Source organism: Rhinoderma darwinii, chromosome 3 (genome assembly GCF_050947455.1).
Source record: "Rhinoderma darwinii isolate aRhiDar2 chromosome 3, aRhiDar2.hap1, whole genome shotgun sequence".
Taxonomy (NCBI): Eukaryota; Metazoa; Chordata; class Amphibia; order Anura; family Rhinodermatidae; genus Rhinoderma; species Rhinoderma darwinii.
The window spans coordinates 242,230,533-242,251,590 of record NC_134689.1 but is presented as its reverse complement, the minus strand read 5'-3'; the positions used below and the strand labels follow the sequence as shown (position 1 = coordinate 242,251,590).

At 41.7% G+C, this 21,058-nt stretch overlaps 1 protein-coding gene and 1 long non-coding RNA gene across 3 annotated transcripts in view; one reads left to right on the top strand and one right to left on the bottom strand.

Moving 5' to 3' along the window:
* The window catches only part of ADM2 (adrenomedullin 2), a 38,123-nt gene extending 23,774 nt beyond the window's left edge, over positions 1 to 14,349 (bottom strand). The window contains exons 1-2 of the mRNA XM_075857596.1: positions 14,275 to 14,349; positions 13,471 to 13,619 (exon numbers count right to left, since the gene is read on the bottom strand). Coding sequence (XP_075713711.1) covers positions 13,471 to 13,583 — 113 coding nt within the window. The 5' untranslated portion in view covers positions 13,584 to 13,619; positions 14,275 to 14,349. The remainder of the gene's footprint in view (positions 1 to 13,470; positions 13,620 to 14,274) is intronic.
* The window catches only part of LOC142749496 (uncharacterized), a 34,509-nt gene extending 14,152 nt beyond the window's left edge, over positions 1 to 20,357 (top strand). For both annotated transcript variants that reach the window (XR_012882424.1, XR_012882425.1), the window contains exons 2-4: positions 16,902 to 16,988; positions 17,968 to 18,078; positions 20,294 to 20,357. This is a non-coding gene — a long non-coding RNA (uncharacterized LOC142749496). The remainder of the gene's footprint in view (positions 1 to 16,901; positions 16,989 to 17,967; positions 18,079 to 20,293) is intronic.
* The last annotated feature ends 701 nt before the right edge of the window (positions 20,358 to 21,058 follow it).

The window sequence follows — 21,058 nt, the reverse complement described above, 5'->3', positions numbered from 1 at the left end:
AACACCTCAAACTTCGATTCGTCTGTCCATAACACTTTTTTCCAATCTTCCTCTTTCCAATGTCTGTGTGCTTTTGCCCATATTAATCTTTTCTTTTTATTAGCCAGTCTCAGATATGGCTTTTTCTTTGCCACTCTGCCCTGAAGGCCAGCATCCCGGAGTCGCCTCTTCACTGTAGACGTTGACACTGCTGTTTTGCGGGTACTATTTAATGAAGCGGCCAGTTGAGGACCTGTGAGGCATCTATTTCTCAAACTAGAGACTCTAATGTACTTGTGTTGTTGCTCAGTTGTGCAGCGGGGCCTCCCACTTCTCTTTCTACTCTGTTTAGAGCCTGTGTTTGCTGTCCTCTGAAGGGAGTTTACACACCGTTGTAGGAAATCTTCAGGTTCTTGGCAATTTCTCGCATGGAATAGACTATCGAGTTTCACATGAAAGCTCTCTTTTTCTAGCCATTTTGAGAGTTTTATCGAACCCACAAATGTAATGCTCCAGATTCTCAACTAGCTCAAAGGAAGGTCAGTTTTATAGCTCCTCTAAACAGCAAAACTGTTTACAGCGGTGCTATCATAATTGCACAAGGGTTTTCATGTGTTTTCTAAGCATCCATTAGCCTTCTAACTGTCACGGGCACAGGGTATGTGGACCCACTAGGCCACTCCGCCGTAGCGGGGAGGCAGCTGACCAGGTCACAGTCTAAGCGGAAGTAAATGCTAGACAGTATGCTTGGGTACCTGAAATAGTCCGGGCGGTAGCTGTGGCTTCAGCACGGATGGAGGCAGGTGCGGCAAGTGGCGCCAGACGTAGGCGGGCAGTATCCGATGACACTTGACGTGGCAGATGGCACTTGACGCGGCAGAAGACACTTGACGTGGCAGATGGCACTTGACGTGACAGATGGCACTTGACGTGGCAGAAGACACTTGAACGCGGGTAGGCACAGGAACAACACGGAATACAGGAACGGTAACAGGGCACGGGTAACAGCTGGAACGGGAGACACTAAGGAACCATTTGCGAGACAGACTGGGAAAGACTAACAACGCTCAGGCAAGGATTAGAAGGCCAGGGGCCTTCTTATAGACCAGGAAATTGTGGCAGTTGATGGTGATGACGATTTCCTAATTGCGCGCGCTGGCCCTTTAAGGCCGGGCGCGAGCGTGCGCGCGCACCCTACGGGATCCAGCCGAACGGAGCGGAAGTGAGCCCTGGCATCTCCTAGGAGGGAGACGGAGGCCAGCGCTCACAGATCCATGGCTGCGGGCGTCGGGAGGTGAGTAAACCCGACGGCCCGCGGCCATGGGCGCTACAGTATCCCCCCTCTTACGCCCCCTCTTCTTGGGGCCATAGTGAGAGAGGAACTTTTTAATAAGAGCAGGAGCACTGAGGTTCTCTTCTGGCTCCCAGGACCTCTCCTCAGGACCAAATCCTCTCCAGTCCACCAAATAGAAAGTCCTTCCTCCTACTCTTTTGCGGTCCAGGATCTCCTTTACCTCAAATACATCAGAAGGACCGCTGGGAGCAACTGTGGGACTAGAGGTCTTGCTGTAGCAGTTCAGGACCACTGGTTTCAGGAGGGACACATGAAAGGAGTTAGGGATTATGAGGGTAGGGATTATGAGCCGCAGCTTATAGGAGACAGGGTTAATTTGTTTCAGGACCTCGAAAGGACCAAGGAACCTGGGAGCGAACTTGTATGAGGGCACCCTCAAGCGAATGTTCCGAGAGGACAACCAGACTTTAGTCCCCGGAAGATACTGAGGAAGCGTCCACTTCCAGTGAAAACTGCCGAGATACGTCAGGGTGATGGAGGATTGAAGCTGAGGTGAAGGCTTTCTTGAGGCTAATGAATGCGGACTCTGCCTCTGGAGTCCACACCTTGGCGTTCACACCCTTCTTGGTAAGGGTAGAGATGGGGCCGTCAGAGAAGAAAAGTTCGGAATAAACTGCCGGTAGAAATTGGCGAAACCCAGGAACCGCTGTATGGCCCTTAGGCCTTGAGGACGTGGCCATTCCAGGACAGACTTTAGCTTCTCAGGGTCCATCTTAAGGCCTTGATCCGAGATGACATAGCCCAGGAAGGGCAAAGACCTCTTTTCAAAGGTGCATTTCTCTAACTTGGCATACAAGCGATTCTCTCTTAGTCGCAGAAGAACTTGACGAACATGCCTCCGATGGGTCATCAGATCTGGGGAGAAAATTAGAATATCATCGAGATAAACTACAACGCACATATAGAGGAGATCTCGGAAGATGTCGTTAACGAACTCCTGAAATACTGCGGGAGCGTTACACAGTCCGAAGGGCATCACTAGGTATTCGTAGTGCCCATCGCAGGTGTTAAATGCCGTCTTCCATTCGTCACCCCGGCGAATCCGGATTAGATTATAGGCCCCCCGCAGATCTAGCTTGGAAAAAATTTTGGCTCCTCGTATGCGATCAAACAGCTCGGAAATGAGTGGCAACGGGTATTTGTTCTTGACCGTGATCTGATTGAGACCACGGTAATCAATGCAGGGTCGGAGAGATCCATCTCTCTTTTTAACGAAGAAGAATCCTGCCCCGGCCGGGGAGGAAGATTTTTGAATAAAACCCCTCTCCAAGTTCTCCTTGATATAGGCTGACATCGATAAAGTCTCTGGCAAGGAGAAAGGATATACTCGTCCACGAGGAAGAGAAGCATTGGGAACCAGTTCAATGGGACAGTCGTAATTCCGATGTGGAGGCAACGTCTCAGCCTCTCGTTTGCAAAAGACATCCGCAAAACTGGCATACTGAGAAGGTAGATCGAAGAGTGACTGAGGCAGAGGAGGCACAACAAGACGGACTTGTGAAAGGCAATGGCTATGGCATCTGGAACCCCATTGAAGAACTTCTCCAGAACTCCAGTTGAGTGTCGGGGCGTGTAGACGGAGCCATGGCAGACCCAGCAGGATAGGATTGATAGCCTTGGGTAGTACCAGGAAGGAGATCTGTTCCGAGTGAAGAGCTCCGACCCGTAGTGTCAACGGCTCAGTGATGAGCATGATCGGATCAGGCAACGGTAGACCATTCACAGAAGCAACTGCCAGGGGTCTCTCCAGACGGACTGTGGGTAGTTGAAACCGGTCCACTAGATCCTGGTGGATAAAATTAGCAGCCGCTCCAGAGTCAAGATAGGCGGAGGAAGGATGTGATGCCTGTCCGGTGACGATGGCCACAGGTATCGACAATTTGGAAGAGGTTTTAACGTTTGGAGACGTTCCACCTAGAGTTGCCTCTCCAATCAACAATAGGTACTGGAGTTTCCCGGTTTCTGTGGGCATTGGCGCACAAAATGACCCTTGAGGCCACAATACATACAAAGTCCAGAGGAACGTCTGCGCTGCTTCTCCTGTTCAGATAACCGGACTCTGTCTACCTGCATGGGTTCCTCAGGTAGCGCACTAGGAGTGGACAATAGTGGTCTCTGGGCAGAAGGTGCTGGTCTGTGGGCCCGGCTCTCCTGACGAACCTCTTGAGAGCGCTCCCGGATTCTCATATCAACCCGGGTGGCTAACAGGATGAGGGCATCCAAGGTAGAAGGAAGGTCGCGGGCTGCCAGTTTGTCCTTGATGTGAGAGGACAGTCCCTGCCAGAAGGTCGCCACCAGTACCTCATTGTTCCATGCCAGCTCGGCTGCTAGGGTACGGAAGGAGATCGCATACTCCCCTACTGTGGAGCCTTCTTGCTTGAGGGTCAGCAGAGTGGCTGCGGCAGAGGATGTTCGACCCGGCTCCTCGAACACGGCACGAAAGGACTGCAGGAACAAGGCTAGGTCCGCGGATACAGGTCCTTGTTGCTCCAAGATTGCGTTCGCCCATGCGAGGGCCTTGCCAGCGAGGAGGGAGATAATAAATGCCACTTTGGCCTCCTCGGAGGGGAAGAGATGAGGCCGTAGCCTAAAATGCACCGTGCATTGATTGAGAAATCCTCTACATGCTCTGGGGTCACCGTCGTGGCGAGGAGGATGAGGCAGAGGAACTGAGGATCCGGAACAAACGGGGAGCAACAGGCAGTGGCACGGCAACAGCTTCAGGGGGAAGAACCGGGGGTGGAACAGCGAGTAGATCCAGGCGGACCAGGATAGAATTCACCGCCTCAAGGAGTTGATCCTGACGTGTGCGTAGGTCATGCATCTCTGTCTGAATCTTCTGTACTGGGGTCTTGGGCTGGCCAGCGGGTTCCATGGCCTGAGCGTACTGTCACAGGCACAGGGTATGTGGACCCACATGGCCGCTCTGCCGTAGCGGGGAGGCAGCTGACCAGGTCACAGTCTAAGCAGAAGTAAATGGTAGACAGTATGCTTGGGTACCTGAAATAGTCCGGGCGGTGGCTGTGGCTTCAGCACGGATGGAGGCAGGTGCGGCAAGTGGCGCCAGACGTGGAGGGCTGTATCCGATGACACTTGACGTGGCAGATGGCACTTGACGTGGCAGATGGCACTTGACGTGGCAAATGGCACTTGACGTGGCAGAAGACACTTGACGTGGCAGATGGCACTTGACGTGGCAGATGGCACTTGACGTGACAGATGGCACTTGACGTGGCAGAAGACACTTGAACGCGGGTAGGCACAGGAACAACACGGAATACAGGAACGGTAACAGGGCACGGGTAACAGCTGGAATGGGAGACACTAAGGAACCATTTGCGAGACAGACTGGGAAAGACTAACAACGCTCAGGCAAGGATTAGAAGGCCAGGGGCCTTCTTATAGACCAGGAAATCGTGGCAGTTGATGGTGATGACGATTTCCTAATTGCGCGCGCTGGCCCTTTAAGGCCGGGCGCGAGCGTGCGCGCGCACCCTACGGGATCCAGCTGAACGGAGCGGAAGTGAGCCCTGGCATCTCCTAGGAGGGAGACGGAGGCCAGCGCTCACAGATCCATGGCTGCGGGCGTTGGGAGGTGAGTAAACCCGACGGCCCGCGGCCATGGGCGCTACACTAACACAGTTAGCAAACACAATGTACCATTAGAACACTGGAGTGATGGTTGCTGGAAATGGGCCTTTATACACCTATGTAGATATTGAATTAAAAACCAGACGTTTGCAGCTAGAATAGTCATTTAGATATTAACAATGTATAGAGTGTATTTCTGATTAATTTTATGTTATCTTCATTGAAAAAAACAGTGCTTTTCTTTCAAAAATAAGGAAATTTCTAAGTGACCCTAAACTTTTGAACGGTAGTGTATATGTATTGAGCTTGGTTCTGGCGCAGTATATGTCAGAACTTGGTTCTGGAGATGTAATTATATAGAATATATTTTGAATAACAAAATTGCAGGGCAGATGGAATTGTTCTCAATTCATTGTATATTTCATGGGAATGTGTCTGGAAGTTTTAACCCCTTGAACCGCCACCATTCGGTAATACATGACCTGACAATATTTCCAATTGTATGTTTTTTTCAGATGCAGCAAAATCTTTAAAATCCACTTTTAAAACGGCACACACTATATGCTAATTACTCATTAAAGGGTCATGTGGTGGTGCCGCTGTGCTGAAGAGTCACATAGTCCTGCTTCCAAACCCAACTTTCTATGTTTGATTGACATCCCCTGGCTGATACAACTTTCTTGGATGCGCCATTGCCTTGTGGCACTATACACAAGGGGGGGCTGTATGCCACTATACACAAGAGAGAGCTATGTGGCGCTATACACAAGGGGGAGCTGTGTGCCACTATACACAAGGGGGAGCCGTGTTGCACTATACACAAGGGGGAGCTGTGTGGCATTATAGACATGGGGAAGCTGGGTGGCACTATATACAAGGGGCTCTGTGGCACTACTAATGGGGGGCCTGTGTGGCACAATCTACTAGGGGGGCTCTATGGCACTATTATCAAGGGGGAGGGTTGTGGCTCTATCTATAGGGGGCTGTGTGTGGCTCAATCTACAGGGGTCTGTGTGTGGCACTATCTACTAAGGGGGCTGTGTGGCACTATATACAAGAGAGGGGGGCTGTGTGGCACTATATACAGTGGGAGCTGTATAGCGCTATATACAGGGGGTCATTATGGCGATAGCTACAGGGGGGGGCTATATAGCACAATCTACAAGGGGGAGGTTGGGGGCGCTATCTAGAATTGGGGTGTGACACTGTCTATAGGCGGGGCTGTATAGCACTGTCTACAGGCGGGCTGTATGGCACATTCTACAGGGTGCACTATCTATTAGAGGGCCTGCTTGTGGCACCTGGGGGGGCCCAGTCAAGAGTTTGCTATGGGGCCCAGTCTTTCCTAGTTACGCCCCTGCTACCCACCATCAGTGCTGTGCTCCTCAGTGTGTGTCTTAAGGCTGGGTTCACACGACCTATTTTCAGACGTAATTCGAGGCGTAAAACGCCTAGAATTACGTCTGAAAAAACGGCTCCAATACGTCGGCAAACATCATCCCATTACTTTCAATGGGCTTTACGATGTACTGTGCCGACAACCTGTCATTTTAAGGGTATGTTCACACGATGAGAGGCATTTACATGTGAAAAGACAGACTGTTAACAGCTGCCTCGTTTCACACGTAAATGCTCCTCCTCGCATTTTGCGAGCCGTCTGAGACGCTCGTAAATCTTGAGCTGTGCTTCATTGAGTTCAATGAAGAACAGCTCAAATTACGTGGCAAAGAAGTGCCCTGCACTTCTTTGCCGAGGCAGTCAATTTACGCGTCGTCGTTTGACAGCTGTCAAACGACGACGCGTAAATTACAGGTCGTCTGCACAGTACGTCGGCAAACCCATTCAAATGAATGGGCAGATGTTTGCCGACGTATTGTAGCCCTATTTTTAGACGTAAAACGAGGCATAATACGCATCGTTTACGTCTGAAAATAGGTTGTGTGAACCCAGCCTAAGCGTCGCTGTCAAAAGATGGCGCGTAAAATTACAGCCTCATCAAAAGAAGTGCAGGACACTTCTTGGGACGTAATTGGAGCCGTTTTTCATTGACTCCAATGAAGAACAGCTCCAAATTAGGTCCGTAAAAGACGCCCCGCAAAACGCGAGTACATGCAATTACGTCTGAAATTCAGGAGATGTTTTCTCCTGAAAACAGCCCCGTAATTTCAGACGTAATTGCAGTTATCGTGTGCACATACCCTTAGATTTAAAAGGTCAGGGCACAGGATTTACTGATGTGCTGGGCAATGATTTTGTGGACCTTTTAGTGATCAGTTAATATGGTTCCTTGTGTTTCTGTGTCATTTATAAAGCAACAATGCCTGTTTTAATTACGATTCTGTTGCTTCTGTACTGTCCTATTCATCGTATCAGAGCCTGGGCCCCCCAAAGGACCCTCTAATACTCTGAAGATTCCCTACAAATGCCATATCTTCTTGTGAGTGTTAAGAAAAAATAGCGCCTTATATTCCACACCCTAAACTAGCAAAAGGAAAATTAATCCAGTAATGCAACCTTTGCAAGTTTAGGAATATAATTGAACTGATAAAAATCAGTCCAGGTGAAACAATTTGTCTTTTGAGGTCTTTTTTACAGGTCCGTTTTGTGATTTTGGACCAATTGTGGATCAAATGTTCTAATATGCCATTATGATGATGAGTACTATTATTATTATTAATATTATTTTTTATTATTAATAATAATAACAATAATAATAATAATAATTGTATTCTACATTATTTGGACTTGAGCTAAAGATTTCTAGCCTATTTCCGAAAGTTAAAATCATACATGCTTGTTGCCTATTGTGAAACATAATTGTAGGAATAAATGTTTAGAAACTATACAAACATTCGTTTTAATGTAATTATAATAAATATAGGCAAGTCTATAATTATGTCGAGAATATCACAGTTATTACGATGTAACCAATAAAATTGTATGTTTGCCCTTAGCAACCTGATCTGTCCCAAATACAAACACATTTATAAGTTGTATGAACTCTTTAACTTAATATCTGAGGGTATGATAAAGTAGTTAGAAGTGTCTATTGTTTAAAAGTGGTCTGTCAGGAGATTTTACTCTACAAAATGCCGGACACTGCAAGGTAGCTATAATAGCCATGACTAAGAACACCGCAAATGTTCGAAACGCGTAGGCTCCGAATACCTACCTGAAACTGCCTTGCTACCACGTCTGTTTGTTAGTTTGATTTTAACTTTTTCATACCAAATAAAATTAGGAATAAGATTCCTTTTTAAACACAACAACAGCGCTGGATCAAGTTTCTTTGTTTTCCCCTGCTAGGTAGCTATCGGGTAATGGATTTTGAACATACTAGGTTCAAGATGTTACTCCTTGCATCAGTGTAAAAAAATTTATTCTGCCGCGTGCCATGACTGCGGAACAAGGAAGTGTCCGGCATCTAGTGCTCCAACCCCTCCCATCTGCAGTATATTGACGAGTCTGTTTGACTTCACCGTCATACCCGCATGTACCTAATCTGTTACCCGATAGCTACCAAGCGGTGTCAGACGTTTGGTAGCCTAAGATCTCCTGACACACTCCCTTTAAACAAATTTTTTTTAAAAATCAGGTTGTCTGTTTATGTTAGGGGTACAGTTTAGGTCCCTTTTCTCAGTAAAGATGTTACTCTTAGGCTTTGTTCACATCTACCCCATTTTTTTGGCGTTACAAACGGAAACCTTATGGAACGGAGACTAAAACGGAAATCACTTGCAACGGAAGCATTACCATTGAAATCAATGGCAATGCAAATGGAAAGCTATGGTTCCCGTTTGGTTTCCATTCATGGGTTCCCCTGACGGAAAGGTCTGACGGAAGCCATGAACGGAAGGGTGACGCAAATGTGAATGAAGCCTTAACTTGACACATTTGTTGATTGTTTTTCTATATATCAGTGGGAACTTAGCAAGGATCAATAACTGAATAAACTGAATGAGTTTCTTTTAGCTTATAATATTCCATGACACACCTGTGGATCCCATTCAACAAGTTTGTGAATGGAATTTACACCGTCCCTCCTTTACTCTATGTTATCATATTACAGAATGTGTAGGAACACTAGAAGTGATGGCACGCTCTGTCAGTGTGTCATGCGTTTTGTGGTTAGGGCTTTCACTTAAAGAGAAGATTTAACATTGCATCAACGTTGCATCAGACTCTGGAGATGGCCAGCGTTCAAAAAGCAGTGCAGGAGGGGCGGTTATGTGGTGTGAATAATGTACGTGTCATGCCTTCCCTGCCAAATATATCCTAAGAGAGTTAAAATTACAGAATATGAGAGGTAAAGTATTATCTACAAAAAGAGGTAGAGAAAACTCAGAGAAATATCTCACAAAGAAGACAATGATGAAATCCACCAAATCCTTTTTTTAGCATCATGAAATCTATCTATCTATCTATCTATCTATCTATCTATCTATCTATCTATCTATCTATCTATCTATCTATCTATCTATCTATCTATCTATCTATCTATCATCTACTGTATCTATCTATCTATCTATCTATCTATCTATCTATCTATCTATCTATCTATCTATCTATCTATCTATCTATCTATCTATCTATCTATCTATCTCATATCTATCTATCTATCTATCTATCTATCTATCTATCTATCTATCTATCTATCTATCTATCTATCTATCTATCTATCTATCTATCTATCTATCTATCTATCTCATATCTATCTATCTATCTATCTATCTATCTATCTATCTATCTATCTATCTATCTATCTATCTATCTATCTATCTATCTATCTATCTCATATCTATCTATCTATCTATCTATCTATCTATCTATCTATCTATCTATCTATCTATCTATCTATCTATCTATCTATCTATCTATCTATCATCTGTCTATCTATCTATCTATCATCTGTCTATCTATCTATCTCATATCTATCTATCTATCTATCTATCTATCTATCTATCTATCTATCTATCTATCTATCTATCTATCTATCTATCTATCTATCTATCTATCTATCATCTGTCTATCTATCTATCTATCTATCTATCTATCATCTGTCTATCTATCTATCTATCTATCTATCTATCTATCTATCTATCTATCATCTGTCTATCTATCTATCTATCATCTGTCTATTTATCTATCTCATATCTATCTATCTATCTATCTATCTATCTATCTATCTATCTATCTATCTATCTATCTATCATCTATCTATCTCATATCTATCTATCTATCTATCTATCTATCAGTCTATCTCATATCTATCTATCTATCTATCTATCTATCTATCTATCTATCTATCTATCTATCTATCTATCTATCTATCTATCTATCTATCTATCTATCTATCTATCCATCTATCTATCTCATATCTATCTATCTATCTATCTATCTATCTATCTATCTATCTATCTATCTATCTATCTATCTATCTATCTATCTTCTCATATCTATCTATCTATCTATCTATCTATCTATCTATCTATCTATCTATCTATCTATCTATCTATCTATCTATCTATCTATCTATCTATCTATCTATCTATCTATCTATCTATCTATCATCTGTCTATCTATCTATCTCATATCTATCTATCTATCTATCTATCTATCTATCTATCTATCTATCTATCTATCTATCTATCTCATATCTATCTATCTATCTATCTAGCTATCTATCTATCTATCTATCTATCTATCTATCTATCTATCTATCTATCTATCTATCTATCTATCTATCTATCTATCTATCTATCTAATAAGATAAGAAAAAAAACGCAGTGTACAACATTACTTAAAGAGGCTCTGTCACCAGATTTTGCAACCCCTATCTCCTATTGCAGCAGATCGGCGCTGCAATGTAGATAAGAGTAACGTTTTTTTTTTTCAAAAACGAGCATTTTTGGCCAAGTTATGACCATTTTTATATTTATGCAAATGAGCCTTTCTTAAGTACAGCTGGGCGTGTTTAATGTTATGTACAACTGGGCGTGTATTGTGTGTGTACATCTTGGCGTTTTTACTTCTTTTACTAGCTGGGCCTTGTGAATAGAAGTGTATGATGCTGACAAATCAGCATCATCCACTTCTCTTCGTTAACACCCAGCTTCTGGCAGTGCACAGACACACAGCGTGTTCTCGAGAGATCACGCTGTGACGTCACTTCCTGCCCCAGGTCCTGCATCGTGTCGGACGAGCGAGGACACATCGGCACCAGGCGACAGAGGCTACATCGACTTACCTGCAAACGCCGATGCTGCTGCAGAATCAACTGTAGGCTCTGTCGCCTGGTGCCGATGTGTCCTCGCTCGTCCGACACGATGCAGGACCTGGGGCAGGAAGTGACGTCACAGCGTGATCTCTCGAGAACATGCTGTGTCTGTGCACTGCCAGAAGCTGGGTGGTAACGAAGAGAAGTGGATGATGCTGATTCGTCAGCATCATACACTTCTATTCACAACGCCCAGCTAGTAAAAGAAGTAAACACGCCCAGATGTACATACACAATACACGCCCACTTGTACATAACTTTAAACACGCCCAGTTGTACTTAAGAAAGCCTCATTTGCATAAATATAAAAATGGTCATAACTTGGCCAAAAATGCTCGTTTTTGAAAAAAAAAAACGTTACGCTTATCTACATTGCAGCGCCGATCTGCTGCAATAGGAGATAGGGGTTGCAAAATCTGGTGACAGAGCTTCTTTAAAGTGGAAATAAAGTTTTAAAAAATGTCATAGTGACATGTCAAAAGTTTTTTTTAATGTTTTTTTTTTTAAAGTTTAGTTACCCTTTATTGTAGAGAATTTGTGCAATATCCATATAATTAATATATAATATGGTGTGACCTGTATACTATCACACATGTAGTTTATGTAGTCCAGAAACGTATTCACATTTGACAGCTACCCCAACTATTTTCTAGGACAGTGCGCAGTTTGAATGTTTTGCCCCTTAAATATTATGTTTTTGGAAAGCCACCTAAGTTTTCAATACTAGCCTACTGCATTTATTATTTGTCTTTTCTGTGTCTAAAATGATATTTATACAATCTACGGTTCTGGATTCCTAATTTTATGTATGTAGATTTCATAGGACCCATGCAACACAAAAAAAAAAGGAGTAGGGATAAAAAGTGGAACAGTTTCCCACAACAACCAATCCGCTCGCTGCTTATATTTTCTAACTGCATTAGGCTACGTTCACATCTGCGTAAGGGCTCCGTTCCGACGTTCTGTTAGAGCTTTCCGTCAGAACGGACCCCTGACTGACACAAGCGAAAACAAAATTTTGTTTCCATTGTGCAAGGGTTCCGTCGTTTTGACGGGATGAATACCGTAGTCGACTACTCTATTCATCCCGTCAATATGACGAAACCCTTGCACAATGGAGACAAACTGAAACCATTGGCACCAGATCCGTCATCATTGAAGTCAATGGCCCTGACGCAGATGTCAACAAAGCCTTAGAAATCTGAAAACTAGAACCTGATTTCCCTAAGGGTAACTACTCCACTTTTTGACTGTACATGAAGCCTATTCTAAGTTCATAGTCATGACTTGCATAGATAGTAGCATTATATCATCTTGCCATACAAGAACATAACATCCTTTCAAGACCAAGTAAATTAAATGCTTTCTTTAATATATGCCCTTTCTAAAAAGTAATTGCAAAAATCCTATAATTTTACCAACCATGCAGCGATTTCACAGTGGCATAACTTGCAGCTCTTGGACGCTGGCGCAAAATCTGTAACAGAGTCCCCAATGATCACAAATTTTTATAGTACTGGTTTTATTATATGGCACAAAGGAACCTTTTGGACCCCCTCAGGATCCGTGTCCTGGGTTCCAATGCAGTTAGGGCATGTACACATCTGCATTGGAGGCTTTGTCGCAGATTTAGTCAACTTTGACTGGAAATATAGCGCTGCATGCATAGACGGACATCTTGGCTGAACCCGACAAACCACATTGTAAGTTAATGGGGTTTGTCAGACGACGCTGGTATCCGTGGTGCGACGGATCCAGCACTGTGCTGCGCCTTTTATTATAAACAGCAACCAACACTCTTGCGATTTCTCTTTAAAGCAAATATTTCTATCCTAAATTCAAGAATGACCTTTGCTGTATGACACAAATGGACATAACACACACATATATATATATATATATATATATATATATATATATATATATATATATATATATATAAAAAGATAAAGTATGTATCTAAAGAGAATTGATGGCTGTTCTGTAGTTTATTGCAATGTACACTATCATTTTCTGTAGCTAGCTCTCCAGCTGTTCTGCATTTTCTGATTCTTTTCTCCATATTGAAGTTTTAATACAGTTTACAATGTGAGCAAAAAAACTATTTTAGTGTAATGAACAGTAGAGAAATACAACACAATGATAGTACGTGCCTACAGCGAATAGTAACTTATCATGAAGCATTTTGGGTGTGTGAAATAAGAAAGGTGGTTGTGTTGTATTACGTCACATGTCTGTGTGTAATATTATGTCATACAATTGTAATTACCTGGTAGCAGGTAACTGTGGCAGCTGGGGGGAGGGCAGAGCCAAAGAACCTTGTAGCCGCTGCACGCACAAGAGGCTGATACAACTCAGAGACACCGTCATCCAGGACCTCATGGCAAGGGTCAATACACTCTGCCCGTCACAAGTGATCTGTGTGAAAGAAAAGGCAATATGAAAAATGAAGTCCTATACACACAATGGCCATATGCTACTTCTATGATGTGTATAACAAATCAAAATTTAAAAAGAATATAAAAAAAAAGAAATGGTGGAATTAACACAAAATGCTAACATTTACACACATGTTGTAATCCCATTCATAAGCACAAGGATTAGAAGTGAAGTATCTACTGACTCATAAATAATACATCTATTTATAACTCTTTTCCACCGCCTCTAGTCTATCCCAATGCTGCAGTCTCAATTTCTGATCCTATAAATAAAATGTAAGTCATTTACATAAATTGACAGTTAGACTTTGAATGAGACCCCCTCTAAAAAAGAAAAATCTCTATAAATTAATAATTGAAGGAGACCCCTGTAAAGTTTTCATTTCATCCGTGCACTGCGTGACTTTGACTCCAGGCTCCAATATCTAGCCATGCATTCTGCAATCAGATTATTAGTCCACTAATCTCAGAAGTTTATCATTAATCACAGAAAGTTTGTATGGGTCCCTTCCATCAGATTTCTGATCAGCAGTAGATGCTCTTGTAGCTCTGGCATGATTTAAAGCTCCTGTCTTCCAGGTAAAGACATGTAAAATATATAAGATCTGCTGAATTTCTAGATTCAGATTCCCAACCTGTTTGAGTGAAGCTTGTCCTTCTGCCGGCTCTCCTGTGGTGTGTCTAATAGTAGACAGGTACACGCTCCTGAATATTGGGGGCGGGTCTGTACTGGAATGGGAGGGGTGTACAGCTTAACCATTTGTAGAGAGTCTTTACTACTAACATAATAGACTGAGGTTTACTATAAAGCCTCATTGAAGTCTGAATGTATGATTTAGAAATGCGAAAATAAATACAGTGAGCATTCCTTATATTTTCTTTACATAAGTATTCTATAGTAATTCAGTTTTTTATATACAGTATTTAATCTTTATTTCTCTTTTACAAAATGTAAATGCCATATACAATATATTCATCACATATACACACAGTATATATATATATATATATATATATACACACACCTTAACCCCCCCCCCCCACCCCAGGGATCGGAAAAAGGGACTAACACATAACTTAAACCAGAATGAAAGTGGCGCTTTTGAGGATTGTGCTGACCCCCAACTTTAAAAGAACGCTCCTTATTGTAAATCTGTTTTGCCAAATTAAACAAAGACAGCCATGAAGACAACATGTTATTAAACAGGAAGACATCCATCTTCTCGCTATAAGATGCATTGTCAAAAATAACAGTCTTTTTACTGTCTTGCTAATATATAAACCCCCATTTTTAATAATGATCAGCCGCCTGACGAAGCCGGTCGCAGGCGAAACGCGCGTCGAGGCGTTCCTGTGCAATCTCTCCACGTCCCGTGCTGCCATCATGTCCACAGGTATATTCGTTTCTACACTACCTGTTTTGGCATATATCTGTTACTTTTGCCTGTTTCTGCGCCGTTGATTTGTAGCGGGCATTTGCTATGCACATATTTGCAACGGGCAGCATTTCTGTCATAGATGTAGCCTCATATACACATACTTTGTATACCTAATTGGCATTATACGATACTTGTGTGTGTGGTATGTGCAGTATTGGGACGTGTTTCAGAGTTTGGTTGTCTCTTGTTTCCCTCATGGTATGTTGTCATCTGTACCTGACTGCTATTTCTCCTGATATATGATCCTTTACTTTTGTTGTATTTATTATTGTAATACCATGTATCGTTATGTATTAATAAAGATGTATATTTTTTACTATTCATGGTAGTTATCTTCATATTCTATTGGGATGTTATGTCCCCTTGCGCTTTTGCGCTTTGTAGGTTGTTTCTGAGTCTTATTGGGGATTCTCCTTTTCGCTTTACCCTGTTTTGAGGTTCTTTGTAGGTATAACACCTAACTTAAACCAGAATGAAAGTGGCGCTTTTGAGGATTGTGCTGACCCCAACTTTAAAAGAACGCTCCTTATTGTAAATCTGTTTTGCCAAATTAAACAAAGCTTAAACAGGAAGACAGCCATGAAGACAACATGTTATTAAACAGGAAGACATCCATCTTCTCGCTATAAGACGCCTTGTCAAAAATAACAGTCTTTTTACAAATTTATTTTCATGCAAAGAATGAAAAGACAATTCAGTCATATCCTCTAAAATATAAAACAAAAGAGTCAAACTACACCACCATATTGATTTTAAGCTGTATATATGCCAAAACCTTTGACCAGTAACAGGTCAAGATCATTTGCAATAAATCAGCATCCAAAGCTTTACACCGTAATCCAGTTTTCTAGCTCGCAACTGCAGAGAGCCCCAGTGCAAAGAATGTGCCTGGGCCCTCCATAACCTAACCACACCCAGGCGCATAAAAAACTATACAAATCTATATTGCACATTTTATTACTAGTTTAAAACACATAAATAATGCAAACAATGTTACTGAATAATACCCCCAAACAGTTACTGAATAATACTGCCACACCATAACCACATAGTGACAAATAATACCACCATTCTATTACTGAATAATACCGCCACACCATAACCACATAATGACTGAATAATACCCCCATACTGTTACTGAATAATACCACCGGACCATAACCACATAGTGACTGAATAATACGCCCATACTATTACTGAATAATACCACCACACCATAACCACATAGTGACAAATAATACCATAGAAATTGGGGAGAAAACCTCCAGCTCACCTGACACACTCCAGTGTGTTGTGAATGGCACTCGGATCCTCGTGTCGGCACACGGTGGATTAGCAAAAAAACGGGGGAGGAGTAGGATCCAGCGCTGAGTTAAGGATTAAAATGGATATTCTGTTCCAAGTTTAATGGCATAAATGTTAAAAGGAAGTCCAGTTGTGGATAGTCCTGGGTTGGTAAGAAGTGGAGGTATTGTCCTCGGGGCCTACGCGTTTCGGACGACTGCCGCGTCCTTAAACTTGGCTGTAGTAATTTTGAATAGCGCGCGCTGTCAGTTTTTGTACTGAATCAGTGCGGTCAGCTGATTATTTTGTGCGTGTCATCGTTTGTAGTATGTTGGAACGCAAGCCGGAAGTGGTTGTCCGGTCCTGTATTGTGATCAAGAGAGCTTACGAGTAAGTATTGATGTTATTGGAGGGCTATTATTTACCTTGATTGAGTAGTTTATATAGTGCATTAATGCGTATCTGAGACCTATGAATGTTAGATTAAATTGATATGTTTATATATTAAATATGTTTTGACGTTTCAGTTTTCTATTTAGGGGTATCAGACAACAGCGATGGCCGGCCCGGCCAATCACCCGAGCCCAGTATGTATCCCGAGAAACATCATAAACGTTCAATTATAGGTAAGTACAGTAGTAAAATACAGTGATGAGACGTTAAATTTTGTTATGTATCTCTTGTTTGTAGAAAACTACGAATATTCCGAAAGGGGCCCTTGTTGAAATATCAAAACTGTGAAATAACATTTGGATTGAAATTATGACGGCTCCGAATATTTTGATATAAATATGCCAGATGACTATCACTGTGTTGTTACGGGTTAGCGCGCTATAATGTAGAACGAGGATCTTGTGGGGAAAGTGCAGATAGGACACAACTGAAACTATATGGGGGTTCGGAAACATATATTGAGACGAACAAGACTAGGTGGTATGTGAATTAAAATGTGTGCATGACAAACAGCAAATATTATGCATGCAACACTGGATACGTTTGTATACCTTGGAAGATAATGCGTTATGTGATTATTCATGTTATATTATTTTGTATATCATACCAAATTCTGCATTTTGCTCATGTATAGCTGGTATTGCTAATCATGACATTAATACTGATACATTAATTCCTTTCTTAGGTTTAAGCCTTTTGGAAATCTTGTGTTTAATCGATAGATCCAATAGGCTTCACGGAGATGGGTTTTGTGTTTTATATCACCTCCCCTTTTGCATGGTTGGATCTTTTCAATGGCATAACATCTAAACGATTTAGTTGATCTGTTATGTTGAGAGATGAAATGTTTAGATGCATTTGATGTATTCAAGATATTTTCGTTTCTCACGTAGCTAAGATGTTCCAGGATTCTTATTTTAAATTTCCGGTTGGTGCAACCTACGTATTTTAAATTACATTCTATGCACTCAATGATGTAAATGACTGATTCAGAGTTGCAGTTTATGTAATTTTGTATATTGAAATTGTCAGTGTATGTGGAGTCACTGAAAGTTTTGGTTGTCTGGACGTGGGAGCAAACTTTGCAGGGATGCTGGCCACACTTATAGAAACCTATGGTTTCTAACCATGTTGTATTTATTTTCTCACTAGCAGTGAATAAGGATGGAGACAGAACATTGCCCAAAGAGGAGGCTTTCCTTGCCACTATTCTACACCCCCCAGCCAGCACTGTGCGCAAAGTGTCATCCTCCATGAGGATAGGTAAGAGTTGGTTATTAATTTTTTAATTTGCGTAAACTGGTTGCTTTGTTGTAAGATTAACGTAGGTTGGTTGTCGGTAGATTGATTGTTCTGTAATGTGTCTCCTGTTTTATTCTGGTGACTCAAAAGTTGAGCTCTGGATTTTTTGGTCATGATGTTGCTGGCTCGATTAAGTGACCATTGGGGATAGCCTCTTTCGTGGAGTCTTGTTTTAATTGATTCTTGTTCTATCTTATATTGACTCTGGTAAGTGCAGTTCCTTTTGGCACGGTGCATTTCACCCACTGGTATGGCTTTGATGGTATGCCTGGTGTGGTTACTATTTGCGTGTAGTATATTGTTTGTGGCCGTAGGTTTGCGATGCGTTTTAGTCGAAATGGTTTGACCATTTACACCCATTAACTCCAGATCAAGAAAGATGATGTTGGTGATATCAAAATGATGGGTAAATTTAAGATTACAATTATTATTGTTAAGAGTTTCCACAAACTTAGGGATAATATCAGTGTCTCCTTTCCAAATAATCAATATGTCATCGATATATCTACCGTACCATTCCACATGGTGGCTGTATGTATTTTCGGTGGAGAAAATGTGGAATTGTTCCCACCATGCCATGACCAAGTTTGCTACTGAGGGGGAGAATTTTGCCCCCATAGACACACCTCTAAGTTGCAAATAATATTTTGTATCAAATTGAAAGTAATTGTTGGTTAAAAGAAACATGAGTACGTCTAGTATATATAATTGGAAATTTTTTTCATATGTACTGTGTTTAGTCAAATGATAATTGAGGGCGGCATGAGCTATGTGGTGTGGAATTGATGTATATAATGCCACGACGTCACATGTGAGCCAGCTATATTTTTTATCCCAAACTTTGTTGTGTAACAAGTTTAGGACATGTTTGGTATCTCTGAGGAAACCAGGTGTTGCTTGTGCCAATGGTTGTAACAATGTGTCCAGCCATTCTGACAATCTCTCGAGGATTGATCCAATACCAGATACAATCGGTCTCATTGGTGGAGGGAATATCTGTTTATGGATCTTAGGGAGTGCGTGAATAATTGGAGTGATTGGTTGGTCAACGTAAATAAAGTCCATTTGTTTTTGACTGATGAAGCCTCCTTGGTAACCATCTTCAAGTAATCTTTTCATTGAATGTTTAATTATTTCTACAGGGTTTTTGTCCAGTTTCTTGTATGTTGTTTCGTCCGATAATAAGTCCAGAATGGATTGTTGGTAGTCCTTTTTGTTCATAACTGTGACATTGCCCCCTTTGTCCGACATTTTTATGATTAGTTGTTTATTTTCTTGTAACGATTTTGTTGCTTCTGTTAGTTTTCTTGACATATTTTTTGTTGGACATTGGCCTTTGAGGCTGTCAGCAAGCTGATGGAGTTCTTTTTCCATGACCATTTGGAATCGGTCCATTGACTCAGTACGTGAACTTATTGGATAAAATTTAGGATTAGATGTTTTGAAATTAGAAGCTGTGGTCACTGTTTGATTTGGAGTTTCACTTCGCAAATGATCAAGGCTTACTAGGGTTGTGAGTTCTTCAAATGAAAATTTGGACACCTGGGAAACTGTGTCTGGTGATATTGTGTTGATGCATTCTTCAGCTGAGGTTAAGGCTGGTGTCACTGTCACAATATCTCCTAGTGTTGTTTCTTCATTGCGAAAAAAATGCTTTTTGACAGTCAAGTTTCGAATGAACTTGTTGATATCAAGTATTGTGTTAAACAGATTGAAATTCTTTTTGGGGGCGAAATTAAGGCCTAGGGACAAAACCTCATTTTGTTCTGTGGTGAGGGGTGTAGACGAAAGATTAGTGACATTAGTAGTTAATGCTGCTGAAATTTTCTTGAACGGAGGCGGCGGTTTTGTTCTAAATTTGTTCGACTTGTGCTTTCTGCCGCCCCTCCTTCCCCGTTTTTTGACTGGAATGAGATATTTTCTGGTCTGTAACTTGTATGGAGACGTGTTCGAACATTCTCATCTTCTGATATACCATCAGCGGAGTCTGGTTCAGTGGAGCTGAAACTTACTCTGTTGGGTAAGTCCCTGTATTGTTTGTAGGACTGGTTTCTTCTTTTGAGAATAGGTCTTGGTCTATTGTAGTTTCTTGTTTTTGAGCTCCAATTGTAGACTTCGTTGTTTGAATAGTCCTTGATGTCCCTTTGAAATTTATTTTTCTTTATGTCTGCAATAGCATGATCCAGCTTGTCGGTAGCAGATGACATCCTAGTTTGGAGAAGAGTGAATGAAGGTGAGTTGGAGAAAATTTCTAATGATTTCTCGATGTCCAAGATGTTAGTGTCTAATTCCTTTAGTATAAGTTCCTCCTGTTTCGTAATTAATTTCATTAAATTGATAGAGCAAATGGATAGAGTCTCATTCCATTCCTTAAGAAAGTCTTCTGTATAAACAAAGCTGGGCATTTTTCGGAGTCGTAACCCTCTGGGAATCATGTTCTTTGTAATATAATTTTTGAGTGTGGTGAGGTCCCACCAGATTTTTGCTTGTTGAGCTAAGTTTTTTTCAAGTTTGTGAAATAAATCCTCCATGTCTTGGTTGTTTTCTGTATGGTTGTCATGGTTACCAAAAACTTTTTCCGAACAAATTTAGAACAAAACCGCCGCCTCCGTTCAAGAAAATTTCAGCAGCATTAACTACTAATGTCACTAATCTTTCGTCTACACCCCTCACCACAGAACAAAATGAGGTTTTGTCCCTAGGCCTTAATTTCGCCCCCAAAAAGAATTTCAATCTGTTTAACACAATACTTGATATCAACAAGTTCATTCGAAACTTGACTGTCAAAAAGCATTTTTTTCGCAATGAAGAAACAACACTAGGAGATATTGTGACAGTGACACCAGCCTTAACCTCAGCTGAAGAATGCATCAACACAATATCACCAGACACAGTTTCCCAGGTGTCCAAATTTTCATTTGAAGAACTCACAACCCTAGTA